The sequence below is a fragment of the Equus caballus genome, chromosome 13, assembly GCF_041296265.1.
Source record: "Equus caballus isolate H_3958 breed thoroughbred chromosome 13, TB-T2T, whole genome shotgun sequence".
NCBI lineage: Eukaryota > Metazoa > Chordata > Mammalia > Perissodactyla > Equidae > Equus > Equus caballus.
The window spans coordinates 34,745,821-34,764,046 of record NC_091696.1 but is presented as its reverse complement, the minus strand read 5'-3'; the positions used below and the strand labels follow the sequence as shown (position 1 = coordinate 34,764,046).

General features: G+C 46.4%; 1 protein-coding gene across 2 annotated transcripts; it reads left to right on the top strand.

The window, feature by feature from the left end:
• The first annotated feature begins 2,044 nt into the window (after positions 1-2,044).
• CHP2 (calcineurin like EF-hand protein 2) lies at positions 2,045-16,648 on the top strand. Of its 2 annotated transcripts, none has more exons than XM_023616111.2 (7): positions 2,045-2,256; positions 2,756-2,828; positions 2,934-3,014; positions 3,138-3,268; positions 3,464-3,525; positions 4,297-4,419; positions 4,617-5,397. In XM_023616111.2, the coding sequence occupies exons 1-7, from the start codon at positions 2,190-2,192 to the stop codon at positions 4,668-4,670; spliced, it is 591 nt and encodes a 196-aa protein (XP_023471879.1). In that variant the 5' UTR covers positions 2,045-2,189; the 3' UTR covers positions 4,671-5,397. The 2 variants fall into 2 exon arrangements, with proteins under 2 accessions (XP_023471879.1, XP_023471878.1); XM_023616110.2 differs by lacking the exon at positions 4,617-5,397 and adding an exon at positions 14,246-16,648 and having other exon boundaries at positions 2,101-2,256.
• Positions 16,649-18,226: the final 1,578 nt, after the last annotated feature.

Sequence of the window (18,226 nt, the reverse complement as noted above, 5' to 3'; positions counted from 1 at the left end):
AACCTCAGTATTGCTTCATCAAGAATAGCTAGTAACTTTTATGTCGCTTAAAAGCAAAAAACAAATGTTCAGCCTGAATCCAGTCCAACAGATTCTGCAGATGAAATCTCTCCAAACGTCGCCCCTTTAAACGCCCTGAAAGGGTGTGGCCACCATATTGTAAAGTTGATTTAAACCACTTGTGTGCACGACGCAGGAATGGGTTCCAGCAAAGTGTTTTCCTGTTGGCTTGTGATGGTGTGCGGATGGGAGTGGTTAATTACTCTCTGGCCTAATTTACCTTCTTGTAGCGCTGACTCAGAGATTAAGGCTAGAGACGCTTTTTCCAAGACCAGCATCCCAAGCTGGCCTGAGGTGAAGCCTGCAGCGTCCCAGGACTCTTATCCCCTCCTGGGTTCAGAACCTAACCTGAACTATGCTCACAGCCTGACTCACAGCTATGGGCTGGAGTGGTTGCTGGGCTTCATTAGGGAGCAGTGTGGTTTCCCCCTGCTGTAGTCCTTGGGGGCATCTGAAAGGGAATCAAGCATTCCTTGTGCCAGTTCTTTAATCCTTGGGGTATCTGAAAGAGAAGCAAGCACTCCTTAGATCAATATTTTCAAGGCTTATCTGATACAAGCCTCTTCCTGGGGCTGGAGGATTGACTGTGTCTCCAGCTTCTCTCTCTCCAGGCCGGGTGGGAACTTGAACCCTTGTCATGAACGGCTTGTATTTTTTTTTCCCCTGGGAAATTTGTGTACATGTGTGATTATGATGGGGGAGGAGAGGGGAGGATGGATTCAGAACTAGACACCTGTTGTACTTGATCCTCTGCAACTGCGTTTCTCAACCTTCTTTTCATTATCACCCCCACCTAAGGAGAGCTTTTAGACTTTTTTTTCCCCTAACCATCACTCTCCATGAAATTTTAATGCCGCAGATGTATTATATATCTATTTATGTGCTGTATGTATATCTGTGCTTTATACGTAAGAAATAAAATTTTGGGCCCCCTTGGGGGCGATGTGGCCCCCATTGAGGATGCAGGCTTTGCAGTAGCTGGCAGCCTGCACCCTGGGCAGCCTCCACCGCAGACACGCAGGAAGAAGGCAGGCTAGCCGCTGTGCTGTGAGGAGGGTTTGAGCTGCCGCACATAAAGTACTTAGCAAAGTGCCTGGCACAGGGAAAGTGCTCAACAAAATGAGACTCGGTTGTTGTCATCATTTTTATGTTAAGCCTGGTCGCAGTGACATTTGTGACCCTCGCTCAGGCTGTGGGTTCCCACTGTCCTTGACTAGTCAGAGGTCTAAGTCATTCCTAGCCCGGCTCTTCCACCAAAGGCCCACGGGGTTCATAAGGGAGTAAGTTGGGCTGGGTGGGGACTGAGGCAAGTGGACAGCCCACCATGCCTCATTTAAACACGGCAGCCGTTCCCTAGCTGCAGCTGAGTGGTGCCAGGGAGGAAGGCGGGCCTAGTGGTGTCAGAACTTCTGATTTCTCAGGAGAAGCCAGGAATCTGGATTTTTGGTTACATCTCCTGATTTTTAAGCATTGTCTCAATTAAACAACAACAATAACGCTATGTGGACCAAACAAAAGAGATGAAACCAAGATAGACTGATATGCCCAGAGTCGGCCGCGTAACCGGATTCCAACCCACGTTCTCCAGATCCAGTGCTCTTTCCACTTACCCAGCCCTTCCTCTAGCCTCACGACCCTCCCCACTTCACCTCTCCTTAGCCCTGCCAGGCCTCTCCCTCCCGACCCTCCTGCCTGAGGAGGGGGCCCCAGGCGGGCGCCACCGGGATCGGAACGCATGCGTCCCGCTCCGCTCCCCATCCGCCACCCCCTGCCCAGACGGACTGGGATTCTGTCTCCGGACGAAGAAGCTGGGGACCTCGGGGCCTTACTCCGTGGGAACCGGGGCGAGCCCCGGTGCGGGGAGGCGGGGCCCGGGCTCTCCCGCGCCGACCTCGGGATCTCGGCGTGAAACGACCCGTTGTTCGCGCCGCCCCTCTGCCCCCGCTCCCCGGGCATTGTTTGCCATTCGCCGGGCGGCGGGGGGAGGCGAGGAACGCCGGGGTTCCCGAGCCTGGCTTCGCGCCAGGCCTGTGGCCTTCGGCCGGGGCGGGGGCAGAGGGGCGGCGCGGGGCGGGGCGCGCGGTCGGCGGCCGCTGGCGCTGCGCTGGCGCTCGGGCTGCAGCGCCGCCATGGGCTCGCGCAGCTCGCACGCGGCTCTCATTCCCGACGCGGACAGCCTCCGGCGGGAGACGGGCTGTGAGTGCGGCTGCGGAGGGCGCCCGGGGTCGAGCCCGCGTCCCGGGGCAGGGCCCGAGGGGCTTAAGTCGGGGACCCCAGCTGGGCGCCCCGGAGTAGGGGGTTGGCGGGAGGGATGAGCGAACCAGAAGATCCGAGGGTCTGGAATCGCAGGGCTGGGGGCGCGTTAACCGAGGGTCCTGGCGTCCAGGTTTGAGGCGGGTCCCTTCCCGGGCCTGGGGGCCAGGTTAATCCAGCACCCGTGTCCTCGAGCCCAGATCGAGGCTGACAGCAGAGGCGGACGGCTGATGGAGAGGTCGGCTTTGGTCCCTTGGCCTCCCGGAGGGGACCGCCGGGACGCGACGAGACTCCCAGGACTTGTCACGCCCCCTCCAACCCCGCCAGCTTTGCCCCTGGGTCCCTGGTGGAACCCAAGCCTACCTCCCGGGCCGCCGGGGAGGGTTTCTGGAGCGCATCCGAGCCTCCTGGGCAGGTCACCCCTCTGCCTTCCGTCCCGCAGTCTCGCAGGCCAGTCTGCTCCGCCTCTACCACCGGTTTCGGGCCCTGGACACGAACAAGAAGGGCTACCTGAGGTGAGGGGGAGCTGACCCTGTGACCTCCCACCTCTGTCTCTCTGACCCCATTCTCCTTTTTGACTCACCATCTTGGTCTTTGCGCTGCCTACTTTGACCTTCCAGCCGCATGGATCTGCAGCAGATTGGGGCGCTGGCCGTGAACCCCCTGGGAGACCGCATTATAGACAGCTTCTTCCCTGATGGGTGAGGTCTCGCTGGGGTTGGTGGAAAAGCTTGTGTGGGGGGGGGGCAGTAGGGAGGAGGTTAGGGACGGAGGCAGGGGGAGGGCCAAAGTGACCACTGCCTCTGCTCTTCCACCCCCGCCAGGAGTCTGCAAGTGGATTTCCCAGACTTTGTCAGGGTCCTGGCTCATTTTCGACCTGCAGACGATGAGGACGCAGGACTCCGGGACCCCAGGGAACCTGAACCCCTCAACAGCAGAATGAACAAACTTCGCTGTGAGTTTATAGGGACCCCACCCCCCTCGCCCCCAAGTGAGACCTGGGATTTCCCAAACCAGTGAGAGGCCCCAGGCACCTCCCATTCCTTTTGTGAGCCTATAGATGACCTCCCACACTCCTCCAGGGTGACCTTCTGCTAGAAGAAAACTAGGGAAGACTCACCTTCCTTTTCACCTTCCACTCTCTTCCCAGTTGCATTTCAGCTCTACGACCTGGATCGGGATGGAAAGATCTCCAGGCATGAGATGCTACAGGTTAGAAGAACACAAGGGCAAGAGATGTGATGTGTGTAGGGTGGGGTGGTTGAATGGAGTGGTTGTGGGGGATGGGGTGGATGATTGGTGGATGGGGGATGCAAATAATTGGGGTATTGGGTGGGAAATGGGAATGGGTGGGGTTGGAGTGTGGGTTAGCTGGGAAATGGGGTGAGGAACAGTTGGCTAGGAGGTTGGTTCTCAGCTAGGGGTGATTTTGTCCCTGGAATGACATTGGCAATATCTAGAGACATTTTTGGTTGTCACAACTGGGGGGGGGGGCACTACATGGCATCTAGTGGGCAGGGGTCAAGAGTGCTGCTAAATATCTTACAATGCACAAGATAGCCCCCATTCCCTCCACAACAAGGAGCTTTCTGGCCCCAAATGTTAATAGTGCTGAGATGGAGAAACTCTGGAATAGATGTGATGAAGTGGAGGATAGAATCAGAAACAGTTGGAGGAGGAGGTGAGGAATGGGGTGGAGGACGCTTGGAGGCTGGGTTCTAAGGTTTGGGGTTGGGCAATGAATTTGGGTATATTGTTGAGGTGAGTGTGGGATGGTAAGGGACAGATGAGGGTTTGGATGAAGAAGTAGTGGGGGAAATTACTGGGGGATATGGTGAGAAGTGATTGGAATGGGGTGAAAATGCATGAGGGATGGATTATGAAATTGGCAATGACTTTTGGGGTAAAGTTGGCAAAGTTTGGGTGATGCTACTAGTAGCCTCTGTGCCTCCTCTTTATGGCGGTCTCTCCCCCACCTCCCAGGTACTCCGGCTGATGGTCGGAGTACAGGTGACGGAAGAGCAGTTGGAGAGCATCGCCGAGCGCACGGTGCAGGAGGCCGATGAAGATGGCGATGGGGCTGTGTCCTTCCTGGAGTTTGCCAAGGTCAGAATGTCCTTGGGGCCTGGGGAGTTGTGAGCAGGAGTCCCTAGGACAAATGGACATGGGAAATGAAGTTGGAAGGAGGAGGGCAGAAAGAGAGGGGTTCCCAAGGAATAATGGGGCCTTGGGGATGGGAGAGGAGGTTGGAAGCATAGAGGAGTGGAATTCAAGCCTCTTGACTACCACCCATGTCCCCTCAGTCCTTAGAGAAGATGGACATCGAGCAGAAAATGAGCATCCGGATCCTGAAGTGACCCCGTTTGTGCCTTTGGCTGGCTTACACAGACCGGCCTTGCTTGGGAGTCATCTTTAGCCCCATGGAGGCACGGCCCCAATAAATTGTATTCTTACTTCTGTACTGAACTCTATTTAAGGCCAAGGAGAGAAAGCTGGAAGGATATATACTAAAGTCTAACTCATTTGATCTCAGATCTGTGAATCAGGCAGAAATCTTTTGGTTGCAAGTCACTGAAAACCCAAATCAAAGGGACTTCAGTTAAAAAGGGATTTTATGGGCTTGTGTAATTAAAAAATCTGGAGGTATGTTCAGAAGACTGGAAAAGTCTGGAAGCGTCTCAGGCACAGCTAGATCCGAGGGCTCCAAAGATGCCATCAGGGCTCAGTTGTTCTCCGTCTCAGCTTTCCTGAGAGTGAAATCAACACAAAAGAAAGCTGAGATTCTCCAACTCTTGGCATTTTCTGAGTTCAGGGAGTTCAAGGTCCTGTAAAGATTATGCACCTTTGAGACTCTGGAACCGAATTGTCTGGGGTGGCATATTAACCCCATTGCCACTTTTGGGTTTTGACTGTAGTATGATTCTGACAGATGAGTCTCCTAGTTGAGGGGAGCGGGTGAGGGGTAATTGATTCCTTCAGGAATTTTGGGATTTTTGTCAGGATTACCACGTGAATACTTTCCAACTGAGGGATGTTTGTTTTGTCTTTGTTCCCAATTAAAGATGGGGGTCTGGATGAAACTCAGAGTGGCTACTGGCTGTTTTTTCCAGGCATTGTGGGGGACGATTTGTAAATAGAGAGAAATGGTGGGGAGAGAGGGAGAGAGAGGGAGGAACGGAGAGAGGGATCTTTCTTTATAGCTCGTCTTTTTTCCATTATGGTGTTTCCCAAATTTTCCTGATGGTAAATATCACCTGATTAAAAAGTTCAGAGCCAGCCCTGATGGCCTAGTGGTTGAATTCAGCACTCTCACCACTTTGGTCGCCCAGGTTTGTTTCCTGGTCATGGAAACACACCACCCGTCTGTCAGTTGCCGTGCTGTGGCGGGAGCTCAAGCAGAAGAAGCAGAAGGACTTACAACTAAGATATACAACCATGCACTGGGGCTTTGGGGAGAGAAAGAAAAAAAAAAAGTACAGACCCTTCAGCCCCATTTGAGAGCTCCTAAGTCTCCAGAGAAATCTGTATTTTTAATATGTGATTCTGATGTTGGAGGTCTAAGGACCAAAGTTTTAGAGACAGTGACCTAAAGCTTCCGGCCAGGCTCCTAGTGACAGCTGTCTGTAAGGTTCTCCAACATCCACAAAGCGCTGGGCACAGCCCTGGCCCCTGGGCTCTCAGGAAGAGCTCCCATCCGTTCCTGCCCACACCTGCTCTGCTCTGTGCCAGTGACGTGTGCTCCTGGACGGCTAAGCAGATCCCCAGGACCGCTCACCGTTCTGGTGGATGGGGAGCAGACTGCCCCACCTTTTCTCAGCGTGCAAGCCCCTGATCCTGCCCAAGTTCAGGAGGTTGGAGAGCCTTGTTGTGCAGGAGGGAGGAGCATCTGGCTGCTGTGGCATAAGCTGTTTGAACCCCACCCTCTTGATGCTAACCCTGACAGAGTTGCCTGTGGGTATGTTCCAAGGGGGCTGATGGCACCCGTGGGGAACCCCTGTGCTGTGAGCAGCAGTTGGCAAGTTTCAATGATTTGTTTCCCGCCCTCATTTTCATTGCCATACAGTCCCTACAATTGGTGCCGTTATTAACTTATTATTTGTCTATAAACAGACTCATTTAAAATTTACATATTTGAGCTTAGAAAGGAAACAATACCACGCCTATAAATTCGAAACGAGCACCAATTGCTGTAAATAAAATAACTACACAAAAACATGCAAAGAACCCCCAAAAAAATGTCAAAAGGGAAATTAGCAAGTGTTGAAGAATTATAAAAAACAAGCCTGCCCCAAACAGAGCTTCTCTGTGGTGATCTGAAGGATGGATAAAGAATTGAGAAGGGAGCAGTCTTTTCACTGTGTGAGTCAGTGTTATTTAAAGCTGTGGGGTACCACTGACAATCATCTTGTGTACATGACTGGTGTGTTTCCTACGCTTTGGGAACCACTGGCTGGAGGGAACTGTGAGGAAGTGGTCCTTGGAGGAGCCTGCCTCCTCGATAGACCATTTGGAGGCAGGCATCAGGAGGCTGGACATCATGATCCTTAGGCCAGCTGCTGGTCAGATTGGGTTTGGTAGAGGTTGGCCATCGAAATGGAGTCCACTTACCGGATCAGGTCCAGGGATAAATAGCAGGGTCTTATGACCGATGCTTTACTACAGAGCTGGAAATGTTAAAAGCAACAGCCCTCAGCTGACGTTTGTCTCCACACCCAGTAGGACTTGTGAGCTTGGAGACAGACCTGTGAACTTGTCCACCTGCTGGGCTAAGAGGCAGAGTCCTCACAGGAGGGGCTGGGGGCAACTCTAGGCATGGTGCTTGGGATCCTCACTGGAGAGGGGCTTCCCAGAAACGTGTGGAATGGGCACTGGGAATGGGCACTGTCCCAGCTTGTTCCACCTGGCTGCTGGGAGGGGCTTTAGCAGACCTGGAATTTCCTGGAAGAAGCCATCTACATATCCTGAACATGAGATGAGAATTCCAGAGGAAGCCCCTTTCCTTCCAAGGTGACTGGACCTGAGGCATGTGTAGGGAGCCCTGGGAAGAGAAGCGAGTTGACGGACCTAAGTAGTGATGTTGAATAAACCTGATTATGGCTGCCATTGCCTCTTCCCAAGTGATCAGGAAAACAGTTAAGAATTCCGAACTTGAATCTCAAATAGAATTGTTGTCCTCAGCCCCACCCAGCCAACACCAATAAAACTCTTTGATGTTTAAGAGGCGATTTACAGACTTGAGTCCTGGTATAGACCTACCCTGAGAACCAGTGTGGTTAGTAAAAATAACTTTGGAGTTCTGTTAGGCTTGAGATAGAATCTGGACCCTTTTAATTACTCGCTGTGCAACCTTGGGTAAGTAACTTTACTCTTCAATGCCTCAGCTTCTGTTATCTATGAAAGAGACAGATAATAGTAGCTACCTCGTAGTGTTGTTGTATTTTGTCCTTCCTCTGCCTCGTTCCCCTCACCCCGCCCCTAACCCTGCGTTACTTCAGCTGAGGACCCTTGGCCCCACCTGTAAACCAGGACTCTGGTCTGTATCAGTCAGGATTCTTTCCATTGTTACCTGGCTTATGGAAGAGCAAGAATTTATTGGTTCATATAACTGGAGGAAAAGTCCAAAGGTAGACCAGGCAAGTGAGAGTCCCAAAGGATCAATGATGTTATCAGAAATTAGCCTTTGTTTCTCAACTCTGTTCTCCTCTGTGTTGGTCTCATTCTTAAGCAGCTATTGCAATGAACAGAGAGCCTCTCTTTCCCAACAATTCTGCCAAAAGTCCCAGAAGTAGACCTCAGCCTACTCATTGTAGCCAGGTGGATGTACTGCTCTCTCTGGCCACACCTGGTCACGTGCTTGCCCCAGGAACTGGAGATTACAGTCAATCTCACCTGAAGCAAATCAGTGGGTGTGTGAATGTACGTGTGTGTGTGTGTGTACGGGTGTGTTTGTATGTGTGTAGTATGCTGATACCCTGAAGGAAAGTCAGAATGCTGTTACCAGAAGACGAGGCCTTCGTGCTAGGCATGCAAAATCAACAGATAACTCTATACTAGTTCGTTTGTTTTTGCCTACAAATAACAGGATTACCAACTAATAGTGACTTAAAAAATTAAGACAGTTATCTCACATTATAAGGTGTTTTTGGTGGTAGGCAGTCCTAGAGTTGCTGAGTGGCTCAATGATTTTATTAAGAGTCCAAGATCTTTTTAACCTTCCATTCCTCAGTATGTTTGCTTTTAATTATCAGGTTTGTTGACTCATGGTAATAAGATGGCTGCTGTAGCTCTAGCCATCACATCCTCATTGGAAAAGTATCTAGAATGGGTGTCTAAGTGGAGGGCAGGGCAGCTAAAGATAATTGCTTTCACGTCCCCCTCTTTTGATCATTGAGGATAATCTTTCCCAGAAGTATACCCCCTTCGCAGGTTTTACTTGTCATTGGTCAGAACAAGAACACCTCTAGCTGTAAGGGAGGCTGGAAAAATGAATATCTGACATTTTCAGACTTTATCATGGGAAGTGGACTTTATCAGTATTGAGGAAAGGGGTGAGGAAGAGTAGCTGTGTGGTGTGTTGTTGTAAGTGTGACGGTGGTCCTGGACAACCCCTCAATTGCAATGGCTTACACTAGCAAGAGTTTATTTCTTGCTTATACTATATGCTGCTGGCTGTGGGTCAGCTTCAGCTCTTCTCTACGTGTCTTCATGCTGCAGGACCCAGGCTGAAGGAGCAGGCCCCATCAGGGATATGCCATTCTCACGGTAGAGGGAAAGCAAAAGAGCTCCCCGAAATGATAGCTAAGTTTCTGCTCGGACCTGGCATATGCCTCTTCTACTTGGACACCATTGGCCAAAGCAAGGCACACACGATGGGGCAGGTCAATGGGAGAGGAATGTCTGCTCCTCCCACAGGGAGTCCCTGCCTATCGCATGATGTTCTGTTTCGGTGTAGCAAATCACCCTAAAACTTAGTGGCTTAAAACAACCACCATTTTATCACACCTGATGACAGGGATTCAGGCAGGGCCCAGCTGGGCAAGTCTGCTGGTGCATGTGGCATTGACTGAGGTCACTCTGTGCTATTCAGCTGGCCGATGGACTGCTCTGGAGGGTCCACCTTGACTTCACTCACAAGTGCCTGGTAGGAATACCAGTAAAGACTGGACTTCCTCCATGGCAGCTCAGGGCTCCCAGAGATAGGAAGTGGAAAAGTCTGGGTGTGGAAACTGGCAGAACGTCACTTCTGCCATGATGTATTGGGACAAAACAGGCATGGAGCCTACAAGAGGAGGGAATATAGACTCCCTCTCTCGGGGGGACGAGTATTAAAGAATTTATGGGCTATAGTTTACTTGCCACACGTGGCTGCAGGTGGTGATGTATAATCTTCTTACAGGGAAGGGAAATAGACATTTAAAAAAATGAGTAGTAAGATGGGCTTTACCCAACCAGTTAACATTTATCATGAAACCAAAAATATTAAAATATCATTATGTTAAATAGTTAACATATGTTATATGCTTAACATATATGTTAAATAGTTAATATTTATCATGAAGTGAAAATAGTTAAGACATCTGCGATACTGCTATAGAAAGAGCAATGGGACAAAAAAAGAAAGTACAGAAATATGTATATATATACACATACTTAATACAGTATGATCTGCTATTGTATATTAGACCAGAAATCACATCATAAAATGAAATAAATGGTTACAAAATGGGCATAAGTGAATATTAATGTAATCTTGAGGTGCCCGAGGCTTTTCTAAGCATAATCATCTGGAAAAATATTAATAGTGTTAACTAACCCAAAGCCATCTATAGATTCAATGCAATCCTTATCAAGATTCCAATGGCATTTTTTACAGAAGTAGAAAAAACAATCCTAAAGTTTACATGGAACCACAAAAGATCTCATAGCCAAAGCAATTCTGAGAAAGAACAGAGCAGGAGGCATCACACTTTCCAATTTCAAGCCATATTATAAAGCTGTAGTAATCAAAACAGTATGGTCTTAGCATAAAAAGAGGTACATACCTCAGTGGAACCGAATGGAGAGCCTAGAAATAAATCCATGCCTGTACGGTCAATTAATATATGACAAAGGGGGCAAGAATATACAGTGAGGAAAAGAGAGTCCCTTCAATAAATGGTGCCAGGAAAACTGGACAGATACATGCAAAAGAATGAAACCGGACCACTTTCTTATACTGTAGACAAAAATAAACTCAAAATGGATTAAGATTAAAAAGTAAGACCTGAAGCCGTAAAACTCCAGAAGAAAACATAGGAAAAAAGCTCCTTGATCTGGGTCTTGGCAATGATTTTTTTAGAAATGACACCTAAAGAAAAAGCAACAAAATCAAAAATAAATAAGTGAGACCACATCAAACCAAAAAGCTGCACAGCAAAAGAAGCGATCAACGAAATGAAAAGGCAGCTTAGAGGATGGGAGAGAATGTTTGCACGCCATATATCTGATAAGGGGTTAATATCCAAAATAGTATATGAGGAGCTCATACAACTCAAGAGGAAAAAAACAAATAATCCAATTAAAAAATGGGCAAAGGACCTGAATAGACATTTCTCCAAAGAAGATGTACAAATGGCCAACAGGTGCATGAAAAGGTGCTCAATATCACTAACCATCAGGGAGATGCAAATCAAAACTACAATGAAACATCACCTCACACCCATTAGAATGGCTGTCATCAAAAAGACAAGAAATAACAGATGCTGGTCCAGGATATAGATAAAAGAGAATCCTTGTGCACTGTTGGTGGAATTGTAAATTGGTACAGACACTATAGAAAACAGTATGGAGTTTTTCAAAACATTAAAAATAGAACTACCATACGATTCAGCAACCCCACTCCTGGGTATTTATCTGGAGGAAACAAAACCACTATGTCGAAGAGATATCTGCACGGCATGTTCATCGCAGCGTTACTCACAAGAGCCAAGACGTGGAAACAACCTAATTGTCTAACGACAGATGAATAGATAAAGAAAATGGAATGTACAATGGAATACTATTCAACCATAAAAAGAAGGAAATCCTGCCACGGATGGACCTTGAGGCCATTATGCTAAGTGAAATGTCAGACAGAGAAAGACAAATACTGTATGATCTCACTTAGAAATGGGATCTAAAAAAAAAAACCCAGTCAAACTCATAGAAAAAGAGATCAGATTTGTGTTTACCAGTGGTGAGGGGCGGGGAGTGGCAGAGGAGGAATTGGATAAAGGTGGTCAAAAGGCACAAGCTTCCATTTATAAGATAAATAAGGACTGAAGATGTAATGTACAACGTGACAACAGTTTAAAAAATAGTGTTAACTACATAAAAATTAAAAATTTCTGTACATCAAAAGCAACATTAAACATTTTAAAGGCTAAGAACAAGCTGGAGAATTATTTGCATTATGTATATCAGACAGGAGGTTAAAAGCTTTTACACATAAATAGCTGTTTCAAATCCTTTAAAAAAGATGAACATCGTATAGGCAAGAATATGAATGAAACGTTTTTAAAAAGAAATATAAATGTCCAAAAGCATATAAAAGTGTTCAGCCTCAATGTTGATTAAATTCTAATTGAAACCGTGATTCTTCTGAAGACCATGATTCTTTTAAGGATTCTGGTTTTACATACCAAAAGCCTTAAAAGTGGCCATAGTCTTTGGCCCGGAACTCTCACTTCTAGGAATTTATCTTAAGTAAATAATTATGGATGTGCAAAAAGGTCAACCTACTAAATTGTTCACCTAAGTATTATTCTAACAGTGAAAAATGGGTCCATCAACTGTGGAACAGTGTGGGTGCGCCGCTCGGATCTCCCATTGAGTGAACTCCATCTCCCATTGAGTGAACTCGCCCTTCACTGCAAGGAGTGCTGAGCTGTCCGATCCCAGCTCTTCCCCCTTCAGGACCTCCTCAGCTCTCAAGCTGAGACCATGCTCTTCTCAGGCAGCCCCAGCCGAGGACTGAGCGAGGTGCTAGGGCTGACGAATCCTGCAAATTTGTGGGGCTCTTTCAGTGGGAAATCTTGCTTCAGAACTCCCCACTGGGTTGCCTGAACCCTTCCCAGATCTGCAAGGCGCTCTGAGGTTCTCTCTGGCCAATCCTGCTTCCTCACCATTTTATCTTCCTAGGTGTTACTCCCAACCTCTGCGCTCCCAGCTCCATCTCAGTCTGCTTCCCAGAGAACCCAACAAACAGTGAGTCAGAGTTCAGTGAGAGTTTGATCAGAGAAGCAGAACCACTAAGCATGAAACGGAATAAGGGGCCTACTCCAGGGATTAAACCTGACAATCGTGGGAGCAGGTAATCAGCGTGGGAAAGGTGGTGGCTCTTCTGAATCTGGTGTTGAGCCGGAACTCAGCAAAATCAGCAGTTGGGAAGAAGAAATACATGTAAAGTGAGAGATGAATAGCAGCCGGTGAGGACAACATGAAACCTGGAAGGACAAGCTGGAACCTGTGTCTGTTATTGCCTCCAACCTTGATGACTCGGGCAACTGGCAGAGGAAGGTGGCACCCATCGCGTGCACCTGGCCCAGTATTTGGAGGAGTCAAAGGAGACCCAGAGTCACTGGAGGAGCCCCAGGCCTGGCTGATGTCCCATGCCAACGAGGTGAACCTGCAGATCAGCCGCAAAGTGTGTGAGTGGCAATAGTGCTGTCCACGGACCCTCAGAGCATAAAAATGGCTGCTCCTTCACTTCCGCCCGCCAAATCTTTGCTCATGGCCAACCAGAATTCAGACCAAAGGGATGGGAATTCTTAGAAGTGTAGTTTAAACTTAGCTAAATTGAAGCAGAATAAAGCCATCACAATGGGATTGGTTAAAAAAATATGATATATTCATAAAATGAGATGGTATTTATCCATTTAAAATGATGTTGTATATAAATACTGTCATTAAAAGACAGCAATCTGTACAGCATGACCCCATTTGTAAAAATGTATATAAGCGTCTAAAGACAAGTGTTCTAAGATGTTAAACATCTTAAAACAAAAACAAAAGTCTAATTGGGTCACTACTCTCCTTGAAACATGTAAAGAGTTCCCCCCAATTTATAAAGTCTAAGTACTTTGGTAGCTTCCCAGGCCCTCTATAATGTAGATTACCTCTGCGATCTTTCCAGCTTCTTCCTTTACCCCTCCATGCCTATTGTTCCATGTTCTAGGAAGGAATCCTAAATGTTTGAGCTGCTTCCTCTCTGGCACCTTGTGGGTTCTCACCGACTCTGGCTTCCTTCTTAGCTTGGACTGTCTTTCTCCCCAGTCTTTGCCTACTTATTATTTTCCTACTTTCCTACTTATTATTCAAGACCTTTCCTGGTAGTGCTTTGTTGATCACTTGCAACTCAATAGTTCTCCAAACTGTCTGAACATTAAAGTGAATTACCTGGGAAACTTAAAAAAATACAGGTACTTGGGCTTCACCATAGATCTACTACAATATAAGTTGCCGAGGTAGGGTCGGCAATGCTGTATATTATTTTGGAAATTGATTTGTCTGCAGGTGACAGAGATCCAAAAAACTAATGGCTCAAGCAAAACAGACGTTTATTTCTCTCTCATGGAAAAGTCAAAATTGACATGACAGGTCTGCTCTGTTAGGATGTCTGTTAGGAGACCAGACTCCTTCCATATTGTTGTTCTGCCATTTTTAGGAAGCTGCCCTCCTCTTTGTCATCCAAGATGGCACACCACCGAGTCTGCAATCCAGCCAATGGGAAGAGAGGACAAGTGAAGAGGGGGGGCATGCCCCTTCCACTTCAGTACACTACTTGGAAGTTGCATACATTACTTCCCCTCACATCTGTTGGTCAGAACTTAGTCTACTTAGATGCAAGAGAGATTGGGAAAAGTAATCTTTATTCTGAATGGTCAAATGCATACTAAAAGTTCTCTTTTTTTAGGAAGAAGAGGAGAATGGATCTGGAAGACAACTAGTAGTGTCTACCACAGTGTGTTTAAAAACTCAACTTCCCGGAAGATTTCTTGTGCTGGTTATCAGTGTTTGGAACTACTGGAAGCTTCTTGGAATTATCACAACCACTGCATTTATCATAGTGCTTTAGAATGATCTCTTTCTTTCTCTCTCTCTCTCTCTCTTTTTTTGGTGAGGAAGATTGGCCCTGAGCTAACATCAGTTGCCAATCTTCCTCCTTTTTGCTTGAGGAAGAGTGGCCCTGAGCTAACATCCATACCAACCTTCCTCTATTTTGTATGTGGGTTGCCACCACAGCATGGCTTGATGAGTAGTGTAGGTCTGCACCCGGGATCCGAAGCTACCAACCCAGTTTGCCGAAGCAGAGCATGCCAAACTTAACCACTACACCATTAGGCTGGCCCCAGAATTATCTCTTTTTGATGGCCTTCACCTAAGAGTGTGGCCTCCTTAAGAGCAGAGCCTGTGTCTATACATTTCTGAGCCTGACAGTTGTCTCTTGCATAGTAGGTGTTCCACAGACTTTTGTCAAAGGAATTGAATGGTGAGCCCACCTATCCAATGGACACAACATAAATTTTAAAATTTCTTTTTAATTGATTACAAAAATTTTCTAATAGCTATGTTACTCTAAACTATACCATATGAAATATTATATTTTTGCTAAATTGTAACTATAAAGGCATAATAGTAACAGCTATCTCTTACTGAACTAAGCCCTCCACAGGCATTACCTGATTTAATTCTTACACTAAAGCTCTGAGTTGGGTATTTTTATTAGCCCTGCATTATAGATGTGGAGTAATATTCTCAAGGTCTTGCAGCTGCTAAGTGGTGAAGTCTATGGCGCTTGCTCTTCATCATTAAACCTTTCTGTCTGTTGAGAAATGACTGGTTTCTAATCATGTAAGTGTATCTTTTAATTAAACATTCTCCCTGATTTCCCTCCAACTTTATATATGAATTCTCATAATTCTACTTCAGTGTATACTAATTTGATGTTTAAGAGGTCTGCTTGTCACTTCCTGGCCCAAAAGTAATTCACAAAAGTTATTTAATTTAATGCTCAGATCATCAACTTCTCATTGAAACCCCTACCAGTCTCTCTCCTGACTCTGAGCAATATTCTGAGATTCAGTTTCAAGCGAATGATTACTTAATTAATTATTAATATTCATTAACACTCTGACGTGCCAAGCACTGAGCTAAAAGCAGATGTTACAGGGATTAGCAAGACAAGCATCCCCACTGTCATAGAGTTCATATTCCAGAGAGGGAGGCAGGTACAATAAAACAACAAAAGTATATAAAAAGTAAAGTCAAATAAAGACAAGTGCTATAAAGAAAGTAAAACAAAATGATTTTATAAGTAGCGATTAAGGGCGGAGTGGGTCTATTTAGAAAGGTGGTCAGTGAAGGCCTCTGTAAGGAGGTGATGTTTGAAGTGGGCCCTGAAGACTCAGAGAAAGTCTGCCATGAAAAGGTCAGGAGGAAGAGCGTTTCAGCATGAGGGAAAAGCAAGTGCAAAGGTCCTGAGGTGGGAACAGAAAGTGTTCAGTCAGCGAGGAGAGTTAAGAGAGAAATTGGAGAAGGAGGCGGGGACCAGACTATGTAGGCTGGTATAAGGAGCTTACATTTTATTCTAAGGGAAATGGGACGCCATTGGAGAGTTTTAAGTGGGGTTGAAACATGATGTGTTTTAAATTTTAAACACGTCACTTTGGTTGCTGTGTGGAGGGAGCAGAATGGAAATTGGGTTTGGCACTTCCTCAGCACGTTAAACAGAGAATTGCTACGCGACCCAGCAATCCGCTCCCGGCTGTGTACTCAAAAGAACTGAAAACAGATGCTCAAACAAAAACTTGTACTTGAATGTTCATAGTAGCGTTATTCACAATAGCCAAAAGGTGGACGCAACCCAAGAGTCCACCAACAGATCCATAAACAAAATATGATGTAGCCACACAATGGAATAGTATTCAGCCATAAAAAGGAATGAAGCTCTGATACATGCTACCACCCGGATGAGCCTTGAAAACATTATGCTGAATGAAAGGGGCCAGACAGAAAAAGCCACGTATTGTCTAATTCATTGATATGAAAAGTCCAGAATGGTAAATCCATAGAGACAGAAAGCAGCTTTGTGGCTGGGGGCAGGGGACGTGGGTTTGGACTGCTCGATGGGTGTGAGGCTTCCACTTGGGGTGGTCAAAAAGTTCTGGAACTAGTTAGTGGTGATGGTTGCCCGACATTGGGAATACATATAATGCCATTGAATTGTAAACCTTAGAATGGTAAATTTTATGTGTATTTTACCACAATAATAATCATAATAATAAAAGAATTACCCAAGGGCTTGTTAAAATTTCAACTTCCTGGGTCTCTTTTCTAGAGATTATGACTCTGCAAGTCTGGGGAATCATAGGGGCCTGCCATTAAAAAAAAAATGAGTGGAAGCGGGAAGATTAGGCAGCACTGGGTGGCTTGGACCAGGATGGTGACGGTGGAGGTTAGATTTGGGAGAGCATGGAGCATATTCTGGATGCTGAGTCAACAAAACACGCTCACGGCTTGAATGTGGGGATAAGGTAAAGGAAGACTCAGAGGTGGTTCACAGGTTTTTGGCTTGAGCATCTGGTTGGAGAATGGCGCCATTGATAGAGCTGGGAGATTCTAGGGGAGCAAAAGTTTGGGGAAATGAAGAGGTTTGTGCCTACTTAAGCAAAATAATACCTTTTCTTGGAGAGGGTGCCCATTGCAGAGGTTACTAATGCCTCCTATAGCCTAACCATTCCCCCTTTCTTTAATAAAAGAAAGCTGATTTTACTTAGAGTGGCAAAGTGTCCAGCTACAAATCAACCTTTCATAGTTTCGTTTGCAGTTAAGGATGGCCAATGAGCTATAAGCAGGTCTTTAAAGCTCTTGAAAGGGGAATGACTCAGCTGGGAGGGACCTCCCTCTTACCTCTTGCTTTTCCTCTTCTGCATGCTTAGGACATGAACTCCACAGTCATAATGTGAGCGTGAACAGCCTTGACCTTGAGGTTTGGAGTTATGTGCTGAGAATCAGAGAAGGAGCCTGAATCCCAAATAACTTTATGGAGCTGCCGTATCAGTTCTGGCCTTTTACAACAGAGAATAAACCCTAAATTGTTTCATCCAGGGTAATTGGATCTCTGTTACTTGTAATTTCTGTCTGATACTGTGCCAATTCTAGAAAAATATGTTTCCTTATAATTTCCAAAGTTTGAACCTTACTTCCCATCCTCCGCCAAGCAGCATATTGAAGAAGTTGCCTAGAAATTGTTTATTCATAGTATATAAATCCAATGCATTAAAAAATGTCTTCAGAGTGGCCAGCGTGGTGGTGTAGTAGTTACGTTCGTGCGCTCTGCTTGGGTTGCTGGGGGTTCATGGGTTTGGATCCCCAGTGCAGACCTACCCACCGCTTATCAAGCCATGTTGAGGCAGCGTCCCACATACAAAACAGAAGGAGATGGGCACAGATGTTAGCTCAGGGCCACTCTTCCTCAAGCAAAAAGGGAAGATTGGCTACAGATGTTAGCTCAAGATGAATCTTCCTCACCAAAAATAAATAAATAAATGAATTTCAGAACCTGCTTTTGGCCCACTATCCCTAACCAACATGCGTCAGCAATGTAAAACAAGCATTCATATTTTCAATGTGTCATTTTTGTGCAGTCTCCTAAGTTTTGACGTTTTAAGCATCATGCCTTGGACATTAGTTAAAGATAGTAACATTGAAGAGGTTGATGGTGGGTCTGTGGGATTCTGTCCCGCAGCTGAGAACATAAATCCTTCAGTGCAGATGGAAACAGTGTTGAGTTCTCCAGAGAGACTCCTCACACACGCAACAGAGTCTGGGAGGCGCTGGACACTGAGTTATTATTTTTTTTGAAATCTAAAAGTGGCCATTTAAAAAATTACAT

What these genes read in the sequence shown, in the direction of transcription:
- CHP2 (XM_023616110.2), top strand. Translation starts at nt 2,190, where the DNA reads ATGGGCTCGCGCAGCTCGCACGCGGCTCTCATTCCCGACGCGGACAGC. An exon ending in AACAAGAAGGGCTACCTGAG is followed by an intron (nt 2,829 to 2,933) that starts GTGAGGGGGAGC and finishes TTGACCTTCCAG; the next exon opens with CCGCATGGATCTGCAGCAGA. An exon ending in CCAGGCATGAGATGCTACAG is followed by an intron (nt 3,526 to 4,296) that starts GTTAGAAGAACA and finishes CCCACCTCCCAG; the next exon opens with GTACTCCGGCTGATGGTCGG.